Source organism: Cariama cristata, unplaced genomic scaffold (assembly GCF_000690535.1).
Source record: "Cariama cristata isolate BGI_N322 unplaced genomic scaffold, ASM69053v1 scaffold5360, whole genome shotgun sequence".
Lineage (NCBI taxonomy): Eukaryota > Metazoa > Chordata > Aves > Cariamiformes > Cariamidae > Cariama > Cariama cristata.
The window spans coordinates 66,450-82,532 of NW_009596312.1; the positions used below are offsets into that span (position 1 = coordinate 66,450).

At 39.9% G+C, this 16,083-nt stretch overlaps 1 protein-coding gene across 1 annotated transcript in view; it reads left to right on the forward strand.

Annotated features, from left to right (window-relative positions):
• LOC104165688 (polypeptide N-acetylgalactosaminyltransferase 9) overlaps nt 1-1,541 on the forward strand; it is a 15,931-nt gene extending 14,390 nt beyond the window's left edge. Inside the window, exons 4-5 of the mRNA XM_009705389.1 lie at nt 326-493; nt 1,250-1,541. Coding sequence (XP_009703691.1) covers nt 326-493; nt 1,250-1,396 — 315 coding nt within the window. The 3' untranslated portion in view covers nt 1,397-1,541. The remainder of the gene's footprint in view (nt 1-325; nt 494-1,249) is intronic.
• The last annotated feature ends 14,542 nt before the right edge of the window (nt 1,542-16,083 follow it).

The window sequence follows — 16,083 nt, forward strand, 5'->3', positions numbered from 1 at the left end:
ATGATTTACATATTGATTACTTCACTTTCCTGATTGCCCTTTTGCAGTGAAATAGTGGGTAGGGAATGGTGGGGAGGAGAGGTGTGAAAGGAGGGAATATTGTGTCGTATGAGAGACCCTGTGTTGGTAAAACAAGTTTCCCAAGCTTTGCCCTTGAGCAGCGTGTGCCAGACCGGCAAGGTCCCAACACGCAGCAGGACAAAGGACTCCTCACCAGCACTTGGGGCAGAGGCTGGCAGGGAAGGTAGGTGCGGGTCGGCTTTGTGTCCCACCACCAAGGGCCCTGGGGCTGCAGTTAAAGTCTTCCCTTTCCTTTCTTCCCCAGCTTGTCCGCTACAGCTCGGAAGGCGTCCTGCAGCTGGGGCCACTGGGCTCCACAGCCTTTCTGCCTGACTCCAAATGCCTTGTTGATGACGGGAAGGGCAGGACACCGACTCTGAAGAAGTGTGAAGATGTCCTGAGGCCAGCACAGAGGTTCTGGGATTTCACACAGGTATGGAAGAGCTCAGGGAGCCTCACAGAGATAAATTGGAGAGGAATGCTGCTCTAGAGGATATTTAACAAAAGCAAGGAGGTCTTTAGAGGACTGTTCTAGGAATCCCTCCTTATGCCTTCTAGAAATAGTCAGATGTGTTTTCCATAGGTCATGCTATCCATGAATTTTCTTATATTATTAGTAGGAATTTTGAGGTCTTAGAAAAAGAATTTTTAGTTATCCTTTCTTGGAATATTCTCTCCGTTTCTGTAGGGATTGTGAACATACTTGTACATTTTTTTTTTTTTTCTTTCCAGTGTCTACGAATTTTTGTTTCTAGAACTTTTCTAGGATTTTTCTTGTATCTTTCCAGGAATTTTTAGATCTAGAGCTTTTAAATAATTTTTAGAACTTTTGAAGGCATTCTTACAGTTTCTGGGATTTCCTATATCTTGGTATCTGTAGGGATTCTCTAGTGCTTTTTAGAGATTTTCTAGTGATTTCTCAGGAAATTTCTAGCAATTCCTAAATCTAGAATTATCAAGACATTATTTTGGCACTTTGTATGCATTATCTAGCCTCTCCTAGGAACTTCTAGCACTTTCTAGGAACTTTCATCACTTGATTTATGCAGAACTTTCCAGGCATTTTATAGTGCTTTCTAGGGATTTAGAGATCTACCAGTATTTTTCTTCTAATCTTTTCACCTTTTCTATTCCTTTTTCTAATCCTTCTTTTCTTTTCTTCTTTTTTTTTTCTTCCCTTTTTTCTCAGAATGGTCCAATTATCAGCAGAGACACTGGCCGTTGTCTAGAAGTGGAAATGTCAAAGGATGCAAATTTTGGGCTCAGATTAGTCGTACAAAGGTGCTCGGGGCAAAAATGGATGATTAGAAACTGGATAAAACATGGTCGACACTGACTGCTGGGGCTGAGAAGCTGCCTCTCCTGCTGTTGTCCATTGCTCAGTGTGCCATATCTTGCAAGGCATTTGTCTTAAAGCAAATTACTTTGAACAGGACTTGGCTCTCGAGAGTCCTCCATAGGTGGTCATTCAAAGGAAAAAAGAAGAAAAGCAGACACATACAATGCCCTATTTGACTCTTCCTTGTTCCAGTAGATGACCTGGGAAGCTTAACAAGAGCTTTCTGTTGATTTGGAAATCTTGTGAAGATCAGAACACAACAGAAAAGTAGGTTCCTTAAGCTCTCCTAGAGGATTCAATAGACAGATGTTTCTATGATGAGTTCGAAGGAGAGATCCCAATACTGCCTCATAAAGAGAGTTCTCTGATGGGTAGCTTTTTAGCTTTAAGTTATTGACTGGTGCACAACTCCTATGGTGATTAATCATGTGCCTTTTTTATTGTACTTCGTATAAAAGAGGACTGGAAAAATCCTACCTTTTCAGCATGTCTGGTTCATTGTATTAAACAAGATGATCTGTAAATAACACTGGAAATATAATATAATGTATGATAAATTTCAAGGTTGATTGTTTAGGAGTCTCTGTTTCTAGAAAGAGACTGTTCTGCAAATGTTTACAGGTGGTTCTCAACCTTCAAGCTGCTAAAAATCAGCATTTGAGAGACCTCTTCTAGTTAGACACAGGTAAATGTTGAATAGGTTAAAATAGCCACATGCTCCATCATATTGCCACATTTTACATTTCTTGAGTGTAAAGGCATCACAATATAACACTTGCATATTTAACTCTTTTGAGGCAGTAAATGTCCTAGTAGATGGACGAATTTCTAGTGGCCTCAGCTGGCCCACAAGCCCCGAGTACGTAAGTGTAAGGCTCCCATCCTGCAGTGCTGTGCACGCAGGTGCACTGTTATGTTGTTCCAGAAACTGTCTGGAAGATGGATACTCATTACTTCTGAAAATAAGTTGACTGACATAGGTGCCATCTGTGGAATTTAATCTTCCATTTTGTTACCCATCCTGTGAAAATGTCAAATGTGAGCAAATACGCTTTGTGAACACTGTCTAGATAAATTTCCTGAACAAACCAACAAAGTCTTTTCAGTATTTGAAAAACAAACAAAAACCTAGTGATAAGAGGGCAAATTAGAGTAAGACCTGGCACCATATATAAATACTGTTACTCTGAAATATAAATATTTTACTGTAGTTGTCCCATTGACAGCATCTTTGTGAACCTGAATTTAATAATATATCCAGTGATTCATGCAGTACCTGTGCACAGGTTGCCAGAGCAATGACAAGGCCTTATCCAAAAAGACTGTCAAAGCTGATGACCACTGTCAACATCAGCAACCTTTGGATGTGGATCCATGGCAGACAGCTTTTCATTACAGAAAATTCAGTCACACTGAAGGAGAGACAGAGATGGTGTCTGTTAACTTCATTGCTTAATATTTTATAGTAATTTTAAAAAAAAGAAAAAAGTTTTGATTTACTGATTCAGGAAAATAGGTAATTGCAGACCCTGCGGTACCATGAATCTTGGTGATCAGTTTCTTCAAGAGCTTTGCCACCCTATTTCAAGGCATGCTGAACAAAATAGAATGGAAACAAAGTTTATTTATCAAGGGCATGATATCTAATAAAATATTTACTTTTAACATCCAAAATCCATCAGTTCTTGTCAACTCTTGGTTGGTATCTAGACAGCATAGCACTATATTTTGCCCCAATTTTATTTTTGAAATGGAGTGTGCAAGATGTAATACAAAGCCAATTCTTCTGGAGTTTATTTGTGGGTAATTGCTGATCTTTATTTATGTCATGTGGATCAGGTTATGCATGAATATATACAAAATAATAATTCTGGCTGAGATTCTAAATATAAAAATGCTTAAAATTCCGTGTTTATGGTTAGTTGAACATGACCTCTTGAAGAGTGTAATAAGACCTGCAGAGAGAGGTAGCGTTTTTAGTAAATCAATCAATACAGCAAAAATCATGGACAAACTCAGTATTCAAGCCTTCCTGCAGGTCTTAAACAGATAGGAAGCTTCAGGCTAAATATAGATTGGGAACAGTTGCCCTGCATTGAACCTCCTTATGTTAACCTCTTAGACAGTTTAAAAGGATAGTTACCATCTATGGAGCAGGTGTTGAACACTTTGTACAGGAGTTCTATTTGTAAATGACTTTTCTTCTTCTCTCCAGATACATTTTCTCCCTTTTAAGTTGTATTAAAGCTGTATTGTTCTTTTGTTTATTCTGATGGAGTTTTACTCTTTGAAATATTTGGCCGAGGGAGGTGAGAAGGCAAAAGAAAGATGGTTTTACCAGGTGAGCTTTTCAGGAGTAATGTCACAGATCATTCACACCATTTGTAGTCTTTCCAATGAATAAGTGCTAACTATTTTATATGAAGATGGCTGGAAGTTTAAAGTAATTATATATCAGTGACACTACTAAATGCCTAACTATTATAGTACAAAGTTACGGTACTGAACAGAAGCAAATATGCCAGATGCTTCCCCCCCGACCCCCGCCTTGTCTTGAATTGCCCATCTACACTTGATCCTTGGTTAGCAATGAGGCAGCAAGCCTTTCAGATCCTGGATAAATAAAGAAGGAAGGCTGAGTATTTGGAGGAATACCAGGTTTAAAATTTACTATCCTAAAAGGAGTCTTGGGTTTGAAGTTTGGGAACTTCGAAGCTGAGAAGACCAGATAGATCTGTGTTAATGGCAAAGATTTCAAGCAAGCATGACAACCCTTCACTATGACACCACCATAATGAATGTGAATTGGTTGTCTTGGAATTTTGCTACTGCATGTTTTCAGTGCCCAGTGCAAAGCATTTGAATGTGGCCACACCATCTAACAGAGTGGTCGGTCCTGGCAAGCTTTGGGTGCAGATGCCACAGGCTGCAGAAAGGTTGCAAGAACTGGACTTTCAATATAAGAAGGAAAGCAGATTTTTGTGGTGGATAAATGGGTCTGAGATTCACAGAATAATATAAAAGAATTCAAATAACTCTTATAGGTGGAGATGGTATTTTCTGTGATTGTCATTTTTTTAAGATTTACTGAAACAATTTCTTATATTTGAAAAACACATCTGTTGGGTTATTTTTACTTTAGTCTTTATCTGTATGAACCACTGCTTTGGCTGTGGTATTAACATGGTGACTCTGCATGTGAGAGGGTCTTAAATATTCTCTCATAAAAGGAATAATAATAAAAAAAGCCTTGAGTATTATCTGTTTTAACCAAAGTCTGTGGGTCTTTTGTCAGTATTTCACCCCTTAATATAATCTGAAGCCCTACTTAATGTTGTTTCAAATTTTCAGTCTTGTTTCCCACAGTGCAGCAGTCTAGATATTATGAAAAGTATTTAATACAGTTTAATATGCCTTGTAGAGAAAATTCAGATCAAAATCTTCACTTGCTATTTTGTTTGATTTAGGAGATCATGGAGTTAAATACTAGGTCCTAGGACAGAAAAATAGAAGGTGAGAAAGAACATCAGGTCTAATACGCTGCTGTCAAAGGCAAACCAGTAGAAAAAAAACTTCTGCAAGCATGTCAAGATTCCTAAAAATTAGTTTGAATCCTGGGGGAAAACGTCCTTTCTCCTTTGAGACCTATAAACTATTTTCCAAGCTGAATTTATTCTTGGCTTAATTAAAGCAGTTTGTTCCTCAGCCAAAATTGTCCTCTAGCTTTCTTGGCTCACTGGTTCCTGAGGTATGCTAACCTCCAGTGGAGAGCAACTAAGAGAAAAAAGACTTAAAAAAAGGTGTTGTTGAAAGACCGAATGGATTCCCCTGCAATTACACAAAGATCTATACTGTGCTCATCCATGACGCATGAGAACTCTTGAGGACTGTTCCACATGCAAAAACCTAAACTCTGGTTCCATAGAAGTGATCTAAGACAAAAACATGGAAACAAACAACAGGTTGTCTTACATATTCTGAAAGTGCTGAACTATCTGTCTCATTTCAATGAATAATTTGGGGCTTGGCATGTCTGAAGACCAGGCCTTCACAGTCCTTTTTTTATATTTCTTTTCATCAGCCTGCTTCTTTTTGAAAACTGTGGTCTGGTAGATGAAAACCTCACTTGCCGTGTGACAAGGGGTGTAATCTATCTGACACAGGACAGCTGCAATTTTAAGTACTTAAGCCAGAGCTAATAAGATTTCATGAAATAGCACCAGTTCTAATCTCTTCTTTAGATCAATTACACAGCATGTAATTCCTTCAGTATCCAGTATTTATTTGAAATGGTTCATTAACAGCCATACTAAAGCACATTATGCCCTGTTTCAGGACCCAATGAGTTGGAGTGTAAGAAAAGCTTTAATAGAAGTTGGAGTTCAGGGGGAGTTTGACATATTATTACTTAGTTAGGACACAAATACCTTTGGTTTTTTCATGAAGGGCTTTGCGAGGGAGAACAACTGTCAGAATTCTCTTATTTGAAAATGTTTCTATCAATAATGTTCCATTTTTGACTGCTGCTATTTTGGCTGCCTGCTTCTTACTGCTAATCAAAGTCAATTGTGAGGTCATGCCACAGATAAAAGACGGTATTGCAAATTAGAAGAAGTAGCTAACAAGCTGGTTAGAAACCAAGGAATGATCAAGTCTTCACATGTCTCTAGATCTGGATACCACCAAGGTAAATTTAATAATATGTTCTCTCTGGAAAGAATCCCAAATTTAACACATTTTTGTATTGTTTCATCAGGAATACCTATTCAACTGTAGTGTGTACCTCTAAATCTTATTTTGCAGACACAATTTGATTTTGTGTATGTGTGTGACATGAGTGGACTTAAGGTGAGAGCTCTGATTACTGAATACATGGAAAATACATAAATTGGCACTATGGTCTACTGAAGTATGTGCATCACGCATTTATAGCTTCCTGTGTGGTAACAATGATGTTCTTGAAATCCTAAAGCATTGAGTGCATTCTGCTAGAGATGGAGTCTGCTTACCTAATGAACTAAGGGAACTCAAGGAGTAAATACTGACATTATGTAGTTAATGCAGTGAATTTGGCACAAAGTGCATCAATATTTACATCTTCTAAAAGTTGTAATGAATTAGCTTCAGGTTCTCTCTTAACAATCTCCCTATTTTGCTCTGATAACTGTTGAAAATAACCTTGTCTATAAAGATCTGGGGTGCTTATGCCATTGGAAGACTTTAACTGTGTCTTTACGATGCCCTAGCCATCAGTGGCATTAGAAAAAAAAGATACATAGTGACCTCTTTAGTACATTATAATGGATTTTAGAATGGTTTTATAAAATATATTGACTTATATTACAAAAGCACTAATGATATGTAACTAAAGGTATTGAGTTCATGGGTTGCCCTAAGTAAAAGCAATGTTTTCTTTGGCCAAGAACGCTTACTTATAAATACCCAGTGAAGCAATATATGGCAGCCTGATTTTGAAGATCAGAATTTCTGAATCAAGAGCATTCTTCAAAGGCACATAGAAGCACTTACTACTTTTCATAGGGTTACAATTTTCTATTGACCATCAACAAGTATTGCGCAGTTTTCAAAGTCTTTGTAATAAGTTTAATTTTAAAAAATAAAGCAGCGACTAGAATGCAAGTTGTGACTGCAAATAATTTTTCATTATGTGGCACATCATCACATCAATTTGTATTTACACTTGAAAAGTTAATAAATTACTATGCATTTTACTGCTGACACGAGCTGCATTTTTTATCATTCTACATTTGGACACCTTGATTTAAAATTCAAAGTTGTCACACAAAGGAAAACTAGAAAAGCAAAGTATATGTGCATTTAGAATTTAAATTGCATGTAATCTGTTCTGAAAGGTAGTCAGCCCATTTTTGAGATGAGCACAGCACACTTTGCAGCGGACTGCAAGCTGTTGTAATGCAGACGAGCTCTGTGCCTGTCAGAGGAGACGCAACACCACACACTCATTACAGATTTGGCTCCTGAGCCTGCACATCCAAAATTAGACTGGTGAAAGTGCAGACTACGATTGCATTTTGACTGTCAGACCTGAGGGGAGGCTTGTCTTGCCATCCCACTACAAAGACATACTTGCCTAATGCTTGCAGGTACCAATCCACACAGCAATACAAGTTCTGTTCTTGTATGGTCCCGCAGGACTCGTAAGCGCTCCACAAGAAGCATTCAAACATAGATTAAAAAAATCCCCATAAAAAAATTCTGACAGTGCAATCACCATTCCTGGAATCATTGAACCATGGGGAAAATATGCTATCAAACTATAGCCAGGAAGCTGATGATGAAAGTGTTCTCTTTCTAGGAGTTTTGCGTTGGAGCTATGTTTTAGCAATTCAAATGTGTAAGAGCACAACTGATCTGTCATTGATGCGTTACTGTTCTAAAGAACACAACCAAAGAAACAGAACAACTTACACTTCCCAAATTGCCCAGATAATACACAGGACTGAAGGATATCCCACACCCTGTGACCTGACCTGTATCCACAGAGAGGCCATATTTGCAGGTGATATAAAATGTCATTGGTCTGCTGCAGCCAAGGAAGTTGTGGGAACTGTAGTAACTTACACCATGCATAGACCTGCTCTGTTGCAATTGATGATATAGCTATTGACTTGATTTTTTTTTTTTTTCTGCTTCCCAAGTCACTTTTATCTGCCCAAAGGCAATAGAAAGGTGATATGAAGTGCTTATGAACTCCCTTCTATACTGTCATACTTCTACCAGAAGTCTACACAGCCCAGCACCTCATCACTGAAAACAGTCAATAATTGATGTTTAGAAGAATGAAATAGGAGACAGGGAAAATGTAGAATGATCCTTTCATCGTGTATCCCCCCCTAATTTTAAAAGGTAAGGACTCCCCAAGCCAGAGGCTATACACACCAACCCAACCATTAGATTTAATAACTACTGTGGGCCTGCGTGTGTCTAATCCGCTTATACCTCTGGATGTCACAACGTCCTGTTGTAATAAATAGCACAATTGCTGCGAGTCAGTATCTCTGCTTTTCGTTCCATAGGATGCCCTGTAGTTCTTTTATGGTGAAAAATTGTGAACAACTGCTGCCAACTCTTTTTTTAACACCCTTAGTTTGACCTCTGTCATTTTCTTTTAAGATATATTTCAGAACTGATTAAGTGTCATGCTTTTTTTGTATCGCTAGCAAACAACTTCATAAAAGAGCAAGCAGATGCTCTGTGTCGTATATTGGATTGGGTGATAACACAGTGAGAAGTGATTGGGTTCTCGAATTGCTCAGTAATGCAAAACATACATTACTGGTTTTAACATTGATTTTGAACCTCAGCCAGACTGTTTCTCCTCTGTTAGTGTCTATGCACAAAGTTTGCTATTTGTGATCAAAGAGCACAGAGTGTCTGAGAAAGGATCTGACACCTTTCATTCTGCTAGAAAGAACTGCCTGCCCTGCTAGGAGGAGGCCTTAGGGCCCACCCATGGGTTACAGTGGTGTGACCAGACCAGGACATGCTTCCATGTTCATGGCTGTCTTGCACACCTCTGGTTCGGTTGAATTAACTGGGTGAGACCTGAGTGCACAAGCTTTCTCCTTCCTCATTTCTACAAGGACAGTGACTATGTAAGTCAAAGAGCGGCTGTTGTAAGTGACTCCTTGGTTTACCCAGAGGAATTAGGGTTGGCTGTAGTCTTCAGGTGTGCAAAAATACAACCAGACTCAGAAGGAATAGCCTGACGTACCCTTGGCAAATTTAGCTCCACTTCCAGGATCAGTCTTTTTAAGGGTGAGGCATTTCTTTGTAAATCCACTCTGAGGACTCTCTGTAGAAATGCTACTCTGCTGCTAGCTGAGGTATTCTGTGGACTTAATTTCCTGTTATAATCAGGCCAGCATTTCTTGGAAGGAGAAATGTCACCTTTAAAGGTACTATATGCTTGCTAGAATGAATGTTCTGTGAATAATATCCAGCAAAGTTAGGTTCATACAAATGTTTTGTCAGCAGTTCTGCATCTGACAACACTTGTACTGCAGAAGTTACCTAAGTCTTGGATTTTCACTGTGAAAAATATGTATCATGAACGTAGCCACCTCTCTTCTTGTTCTGATCAATAAATCTTCATGAATCAACTGTGAATCATGAATATGTGCCTGTAACTGAGCACTAGCTAGCAGCAATAATGATTTTTGAGCCTATACATTGCTTGGTCGGTTTTTTGTTTTGTTTTATTTTGGCTATCTATTGTTACTGTAATGTGGTTCAACACTTGTATTAGTTAGACTTGCCTTTGCATCCTGACTGGTTATCTGGAATTTAAAACAAGAAAATAAGGACTGAGGTATTTTCCTGTCTGTAATGTTGAGGTAAAAGCAAACAAACGAAAACCTCTTTATGCTAGCATTTATGAAACATTCCTAACCTGTGAACAAATCCAAGAACTTCTTTCAGTGCCCAAAACCAACTATAATCCTCAGCACCAGCAAACAAAACTCGGCCCTTTTCATGCAAACTTAGCGCAACATTTTTCTGGACTGTGTTCTTCTTATCATAAGGTCACCTTTACTGCTTAACCATATCCTCCGACTTTCTTTTTAGGCTGTTCTCACCACCTTCTATCATCTTATTTCCCTAGTGTAATTGTATAACTTATTTTCAGGTGTGTTACTAATATAGATGACCTGCACTGGAAAAAGGAGCCTTCTAACTAACAAAAAAAATTCTGTCACTTGCAGAACTTAGGGGTAAAGGTGCGACCAGCAAAGTGATGTGACATTTGTTAGACCATGTGTACAATTTTTAAGAGACTCTTATTTTTTTAGAAAAGCCAAGCAGAACTTTCTAATGGCCATTATCTTGCAGACAATGGAGGCTGTAGCATGACTGCTTGGGTGGGCTTAGCTGGCAGAATAAGTTCTTGAAGAAAAGGTTACGTTTTAGTGTAGTGACTTGGAGTTAGGGAAAGGCAAGGTATATCAGGGTTTCCTTGAACTGGAAAAGTGGGAGTTAAACATGAGAGACTGAGCTGCACTGTCCAATCTGGAAAGCATCACTGAGTGATAAGGCCCTGGGTTCTTTACATGAATAACTGAGCGTTAACAAAGAGATTTTAATCAGGATGCAGGAAAGATTTTTCTGCTTTTGCGGTTTATTACAGTGAAATCTGTTGACAGAGCTCCAAAACACACACAGGTTGGTGCCGTGGTGTGTTAGCAGAGAAATATTTGCCAAAACCTATTGAAATTCTCAATGTACTTGAAGTGTTGGCATTCTGTGCAGAAAATGGTGCCACCTATCAGCAAGAAAGAGGAAATTAAACAGTAAAATTATTTGTTTAAACAGAAGAAACTGCTATTTTCATTGCAAGGCTGATGGTTTTGTATTAAAAAACAAGATGTTCAGCCTGTTCAGGATGATGCTGGGTAAATGAGGTGCTGACCTGGCTGGCCACTCACACTGCAAGAGCAGAGCTAGGCTAGACAGACACTGGATGTTCTTGTCTCGCTGACCAGAGGGCAGAGAGGTATGAGAAAAGAATCTGCATCAAGGGTGCAAAATGCAAGATCATCTGAGGTCCAATTCAGTAAAGGTAAGTAGCTAAATAGTTTTGTGAATCTGAACCTAAATACATTTGGATCCATTTTTTCTCTTTTTAGACAGTATAAGTAATTTTGAGTCATTCTTGAGAGCAGAGTGTAGGCTTATTAAAGGGACATAGGTATTTTGAAAACGTTTTTCCTTGTTCTTTGGAAAGGTACCTTTTGAATGGTTCTGTTGGAATTTTTGTTTAAAATACTTGGAATACATCCTAGCATGCCCAAGCCATGTGTTCCTCTCACAGTCTCAAGCTATCCTAGCACTGAGGCCCAGGATACTGCATTGTGCCGCATTCTTTTGTGAACAGAAATGAAGTTCAAAGCTTCAGTGGGATCCTGAGGGGCACTGAGGGATTTGTGTTGTGTTCAGCCTTACGAGAAAAAAGTCAGGACGCTTTTTATCTCTTAGGAGCCTGCTTTATGTTTTGATCCTGGAGCCAAAGCTCCTTTCTTAAGTCTGAAACAGTTAGAGAGACCCTTTTTGCTATCTGTCTGGACAGAGTGACATAACGCTGTTCTTCTTCTTTATACCAGGGCTTCACTGGGTTTAGTAGAAGGGGACTCTCGGTAACTATTAAATCTATTTAAAACCTTACAATTCTAAGGTTTTTGAAGCACCTTCTTAACTACTTTGCCTGAGCACAAGGCAAAAGAATGGACTTTTAGGTTTGGGTTTTTTTTCTTTTTTTCCTTTTAAAATGCATTGAAAAATATAGCAAAAAAATTTAATCTGAGGTAAATGTACACAGCTTCATCACGTCTCACAGAATTGTTCTTTTGTACACCAGCAGAGGATTCATCCCAAACAAGTAGAAAAATGCTGGCTGCTTAGAAAAACAAGGCTCCTAATTAGTTAATTTGTGCCAGGCCTGAGGACTTCATGAAAATTTGGGGATCTAATGTGCTTATTGTGCTCACAAGGACCAGAAGGTATCAAGCAGACTTGGCAACTCACAGCACCGAGGAAAAAGATAAAATACAGGGTTTAGGATTTGTTTTGGTTTTGTAAGCATGAGAATCAAAGAACTGTTGAAGTGGCAAGCACAGAAAGTAAGCTGGTGCTCATAACTTCGGTTTTGAAATGTACACATATTAAGAATTAAAATCTAAAGAGAGAGGCACAAAAGTAAACTATTGGAAGCCTATCACAATATCTGCAGAAATTTCGAAGTGCTAATGTGACTCTCATTGTTACATATCTGAATGTGTCACAAACCCTAATGAACCTGTTCCTGCAATATCTTTGTGAGGTATCTTCCACCTCACAAAGAGGAGGAATTGCAGTACAGGGAGGATAAGGACTGAATTTATCCTAGCTCTTTTTAAACACTTGAGAAGAATGTCAGGCTCCTCATCACTCATGGCTCTGTCTTGAGGGAAAAGAGGCCCCAAGAGCTAAAAACTCTTCTTTTTCCTCATTCCTTCTACTTTTCTCTCCAAAATTTGAGTTCAGGGTCTAAAGCCACTAAGGCAAAAAGCTTGGCTGAAGTGGTTCAGCATTAGAAGTCTGTGATGAAACAAGGAGGTGACTATCATGTTTCTTGAATGAAGCAACGACAAGATGTGCTTCCTCTGTTTTCATACACGCAGGGAAAAGTGGCTCTTGATCTTCAGTGGAGTTGTCAGATTTAATGCTGAACAGATATGGTTAAGCTGTGGGGAAATTAGATGTAATTGAATGCAACGTGGTGGTTGAGAATGTGCCCCCTCAGACCCACAATTAAGCATAATGGTAACTTGCTGGCCTCCAGAACAGTTAGTCCATATTTACATAGTATATTTATCTCAGGTCATTTCTACTTCAGTGATGTTCTCCTTTGAGTAGCACATTATCAAATCCCTTCAAATTCTCCTCCAAAAAGAAGTGCCATCTAGGGAGCGTGGGTTTTTCAGGAGCAGCTTTGGGGATTGTTTTTTGGGTTTGTTTCGGTTTGGGTTTTTTTTTATCTTGAGGTAGAAGTCAGCAGATGCTTCTTTGGATGCTGGTACTAAATCAGTTTTTATGATTCCGTTTCTGGCATCATTACTCCAGTCTTGCTTTTCACCATCCACAGCAGTTTCTCTGTTCTACAATAAATTGAAATCACACTCTTTACATCCAGCCCTCCAATCTAAATTGCTCAAGGTAAAAACTTCACAAAGACAGCAGATTAGCACTGGAATTTAAACAAAGGAGAGAAAAAAAATCCACCAAAAGGAGGGAGGTTTCCAGATCTGTTTAATGATTTATTTTTCCATCCCTGTAAGCATCCAGCTCTTACAGTTAAGAAGATGTTGCTAAGGCAGTCCATACTGCTGAAGGTGGAAGAAGTTTGTCCTAAAGGAGGCTCTATGTACCAAGACGACTGTTGTATGGAAAGACAAAGAGAAGGAGCTGAACTGTAAACATATATGTTATTTTATCATCTGCAGAAAGGTACTTTTCCCACCTCAAATTCTCCTTCTGCTTTCTCTTCATACTTTCCTTATTTCTAGTGCACGCTGATGTTGGCTGAGCTGGTATCCTGCTTCTTTGTGGGTCTGGCAGTCAGGTTCTACTAAAAGGTATGGTGTCAGGTTCCTAACAAGGGCAAGCCAGACTGCATCATTGAGCTTTCCTGGAGGTGAAAGTGAGCTGGCGGACAGTGGAGAAGAGTGATGCACACTATATATTCCACAGGGGAAAATGCTCGAGGGAATATACACATAGAGTGGGGCCCAAGGCGTTTTAGTCCATTCATTGGAAAGGATACTGCGTGTGATGACAGTGTAGAAGTAGAAGCATATAAGGGCTGAATTTTCCATGGGCTTTATGCTGTACTGTATGTATTACTAAGAGACATTCTGAAAACTGCTTCTCCACCTCTTGTTAATGTGTTAATGAAATCCGATTCAATATAAAGTTCTGATTTACTCTGTGTGTATATATTAGTGTGGCATATATCGTGGAGCTTTCGTGTCACAAAAGTATATAGGAGTCAAACAGTAGAAGAGCATCAGCACCATCAGAATAGTGGAAAAGCAGAAGAGTGAGTTAATTTAAACTATTTTAAATACATTTTTACAGTCTACACCTCCGTCATCCCTCCCTCCCTCCCTTCCCCCCTTCCCCAAGGTAAGAGTCTTGCAGCTGGAACTAAGAAGTTCTGTTCTAGTGATGTTTTGTTGTACCTTATCACATAAAACAAATGTTTTTCCAAAAGCTTTCTTACGTGAAGGCAATGAAGTAACTCTAATCTCTAACATATAGCCCAGGCTTACAGAAGGGCAAAGAGGACTCACTTTGGCTTGGATGGCATTTATGGTCTGCAAGCAGCTCATGGGACAAGAAAAGGCAGCGTGCTGTTCCCTGTAGGGTATACAGTCTGAACCAATTTTATCAGAATTGCTAGATAGAAATCTTAATAAGCTGGAGTTAAACAACTGGCTGTTTTTATCTTGGAGGCAAAAAAAAAGAAAAAAAGATACATTTAAAATTCACCATATGCACAGTAACTTGCAGTTAGTAATTAAATTCTCACAACATCCTTTCACAGTGCCAGGCAGAGCATATTGGCTTAGGTTGGCCTGGTTGTCGAGTGTGAACCAAAATGATTTCTAACAGCAATCAAATACATTTTGAAACGTGCTCATAAAAATGCTAGCTCAGAGGCTCAAAGCAATAATGATTCATGTATTAGCAAATGAACCTGTCCTCTGCAAGCTAGCCTCTGAAATGTAATAAGGGATCAGTCCAAAGAAAGAAAGAGGTGTATTTATTAAGATGCTGAGAGGTAATATTTTGTGATGGGAGTTTGGGGTGACATCTATTCAACATCTGTGGAATAGCTACGGATTGAGGTGTTGGACTGGACTCTCAAAGCCAGGCTCTGTCAAGGACGCCTTTATCAAATCTATATCCACAGAGGGATTTAGGTAATGCAGTCACCAGAAGTCTCTCTGTCCCTTGGTGGTACCCAAGGTAGGCTCTGTAGTCCATGTGTGAGCAAGGCTGGGATGCAGAGAAGACGAGAACAGCCATCCTGTATCTCCTGTGCTGTGAGGATGCTTGCCAGCTGAACTGTTCAGGTGAGGCAGGAAAAGGAAAGGACTGTGTGTGAGCCTTAGCAGTTTTCAGATAGTGAAGCTACCTTCCACTACAACTTCTGGACATGTCCAAAAAAAACTCTGAAGGGATTGTGAATTTGAAAAAGAACCAAAAAAAAGTCTCCCCAGGAGCCTAACAACATAAGCAGCAGCTGGACACCTCCTTTCTTTCTTGTTTTGACCATGAAACGGAGTCAGATTCTCCCTCCTGTTGTGTCCTCCCTCGAGTGCTGATCATGCTGGTCCTGGCACTCAGGGAGGGCCCGCAGGACTGGAGCTCCGACACTTGGTGAGCCGCAAAAATGTGGGGTCTTGGGTGGCCCCTGGGCCAGGCTCTGCCATCATCTATTCCTGTGCTCTCAGGCAGAGCACCAACAGTAAGAAAATGGGAACAAGAGAGGAGAAGCAGCATGGAGAGAGAATCAGTAAGAACTCGGGTGTTTTATGGGAGCAGAAAAATCTTAAATAAATATCTGTACAGAATCTCCACTCTGTGAATCAGAGATTATGGTCCATTTTATCTCACTGGTTTTAATTTGTTGCCAGAGGCCACTCAGCTAACTGGCATTTAGTGAATCGAGAGATGAAGGGAACGACAATACAGCTTGCAGACTTCAGAGAGCTGTGACCTTTCCAAGCACAACATATAAAATCTGCTAATCTCGCTTACGATGAGCAACCAAATCTGGGCGCCGCAGGCAGAAACTGGCAACCCCACCACTGCCGCCATCTGCAAAATCAATACCTCATTAAACCCAGCTGCTGCCGTCTGCCTGCCCTGGGACTGTGGGCAAGGCTGAAAAACAGGGGTGTACCTCAAGGTGCGGAGGGGGCCATAGCTTGGATCCCGCTCGGGGGAGCATAAGCACTCAGAACCCAGGCCTCCGGCAAGAGGCTGCCGAGGGCTTTCTCCTCACGATGGAGGGGCCCTCTGTGTTGGCAGCAGGGTGCTGTGCAGCCCCTCCGCCCCCGTGTCCTGCCCCGGGAGGAGGTACGATCTGGCTGGGGGTA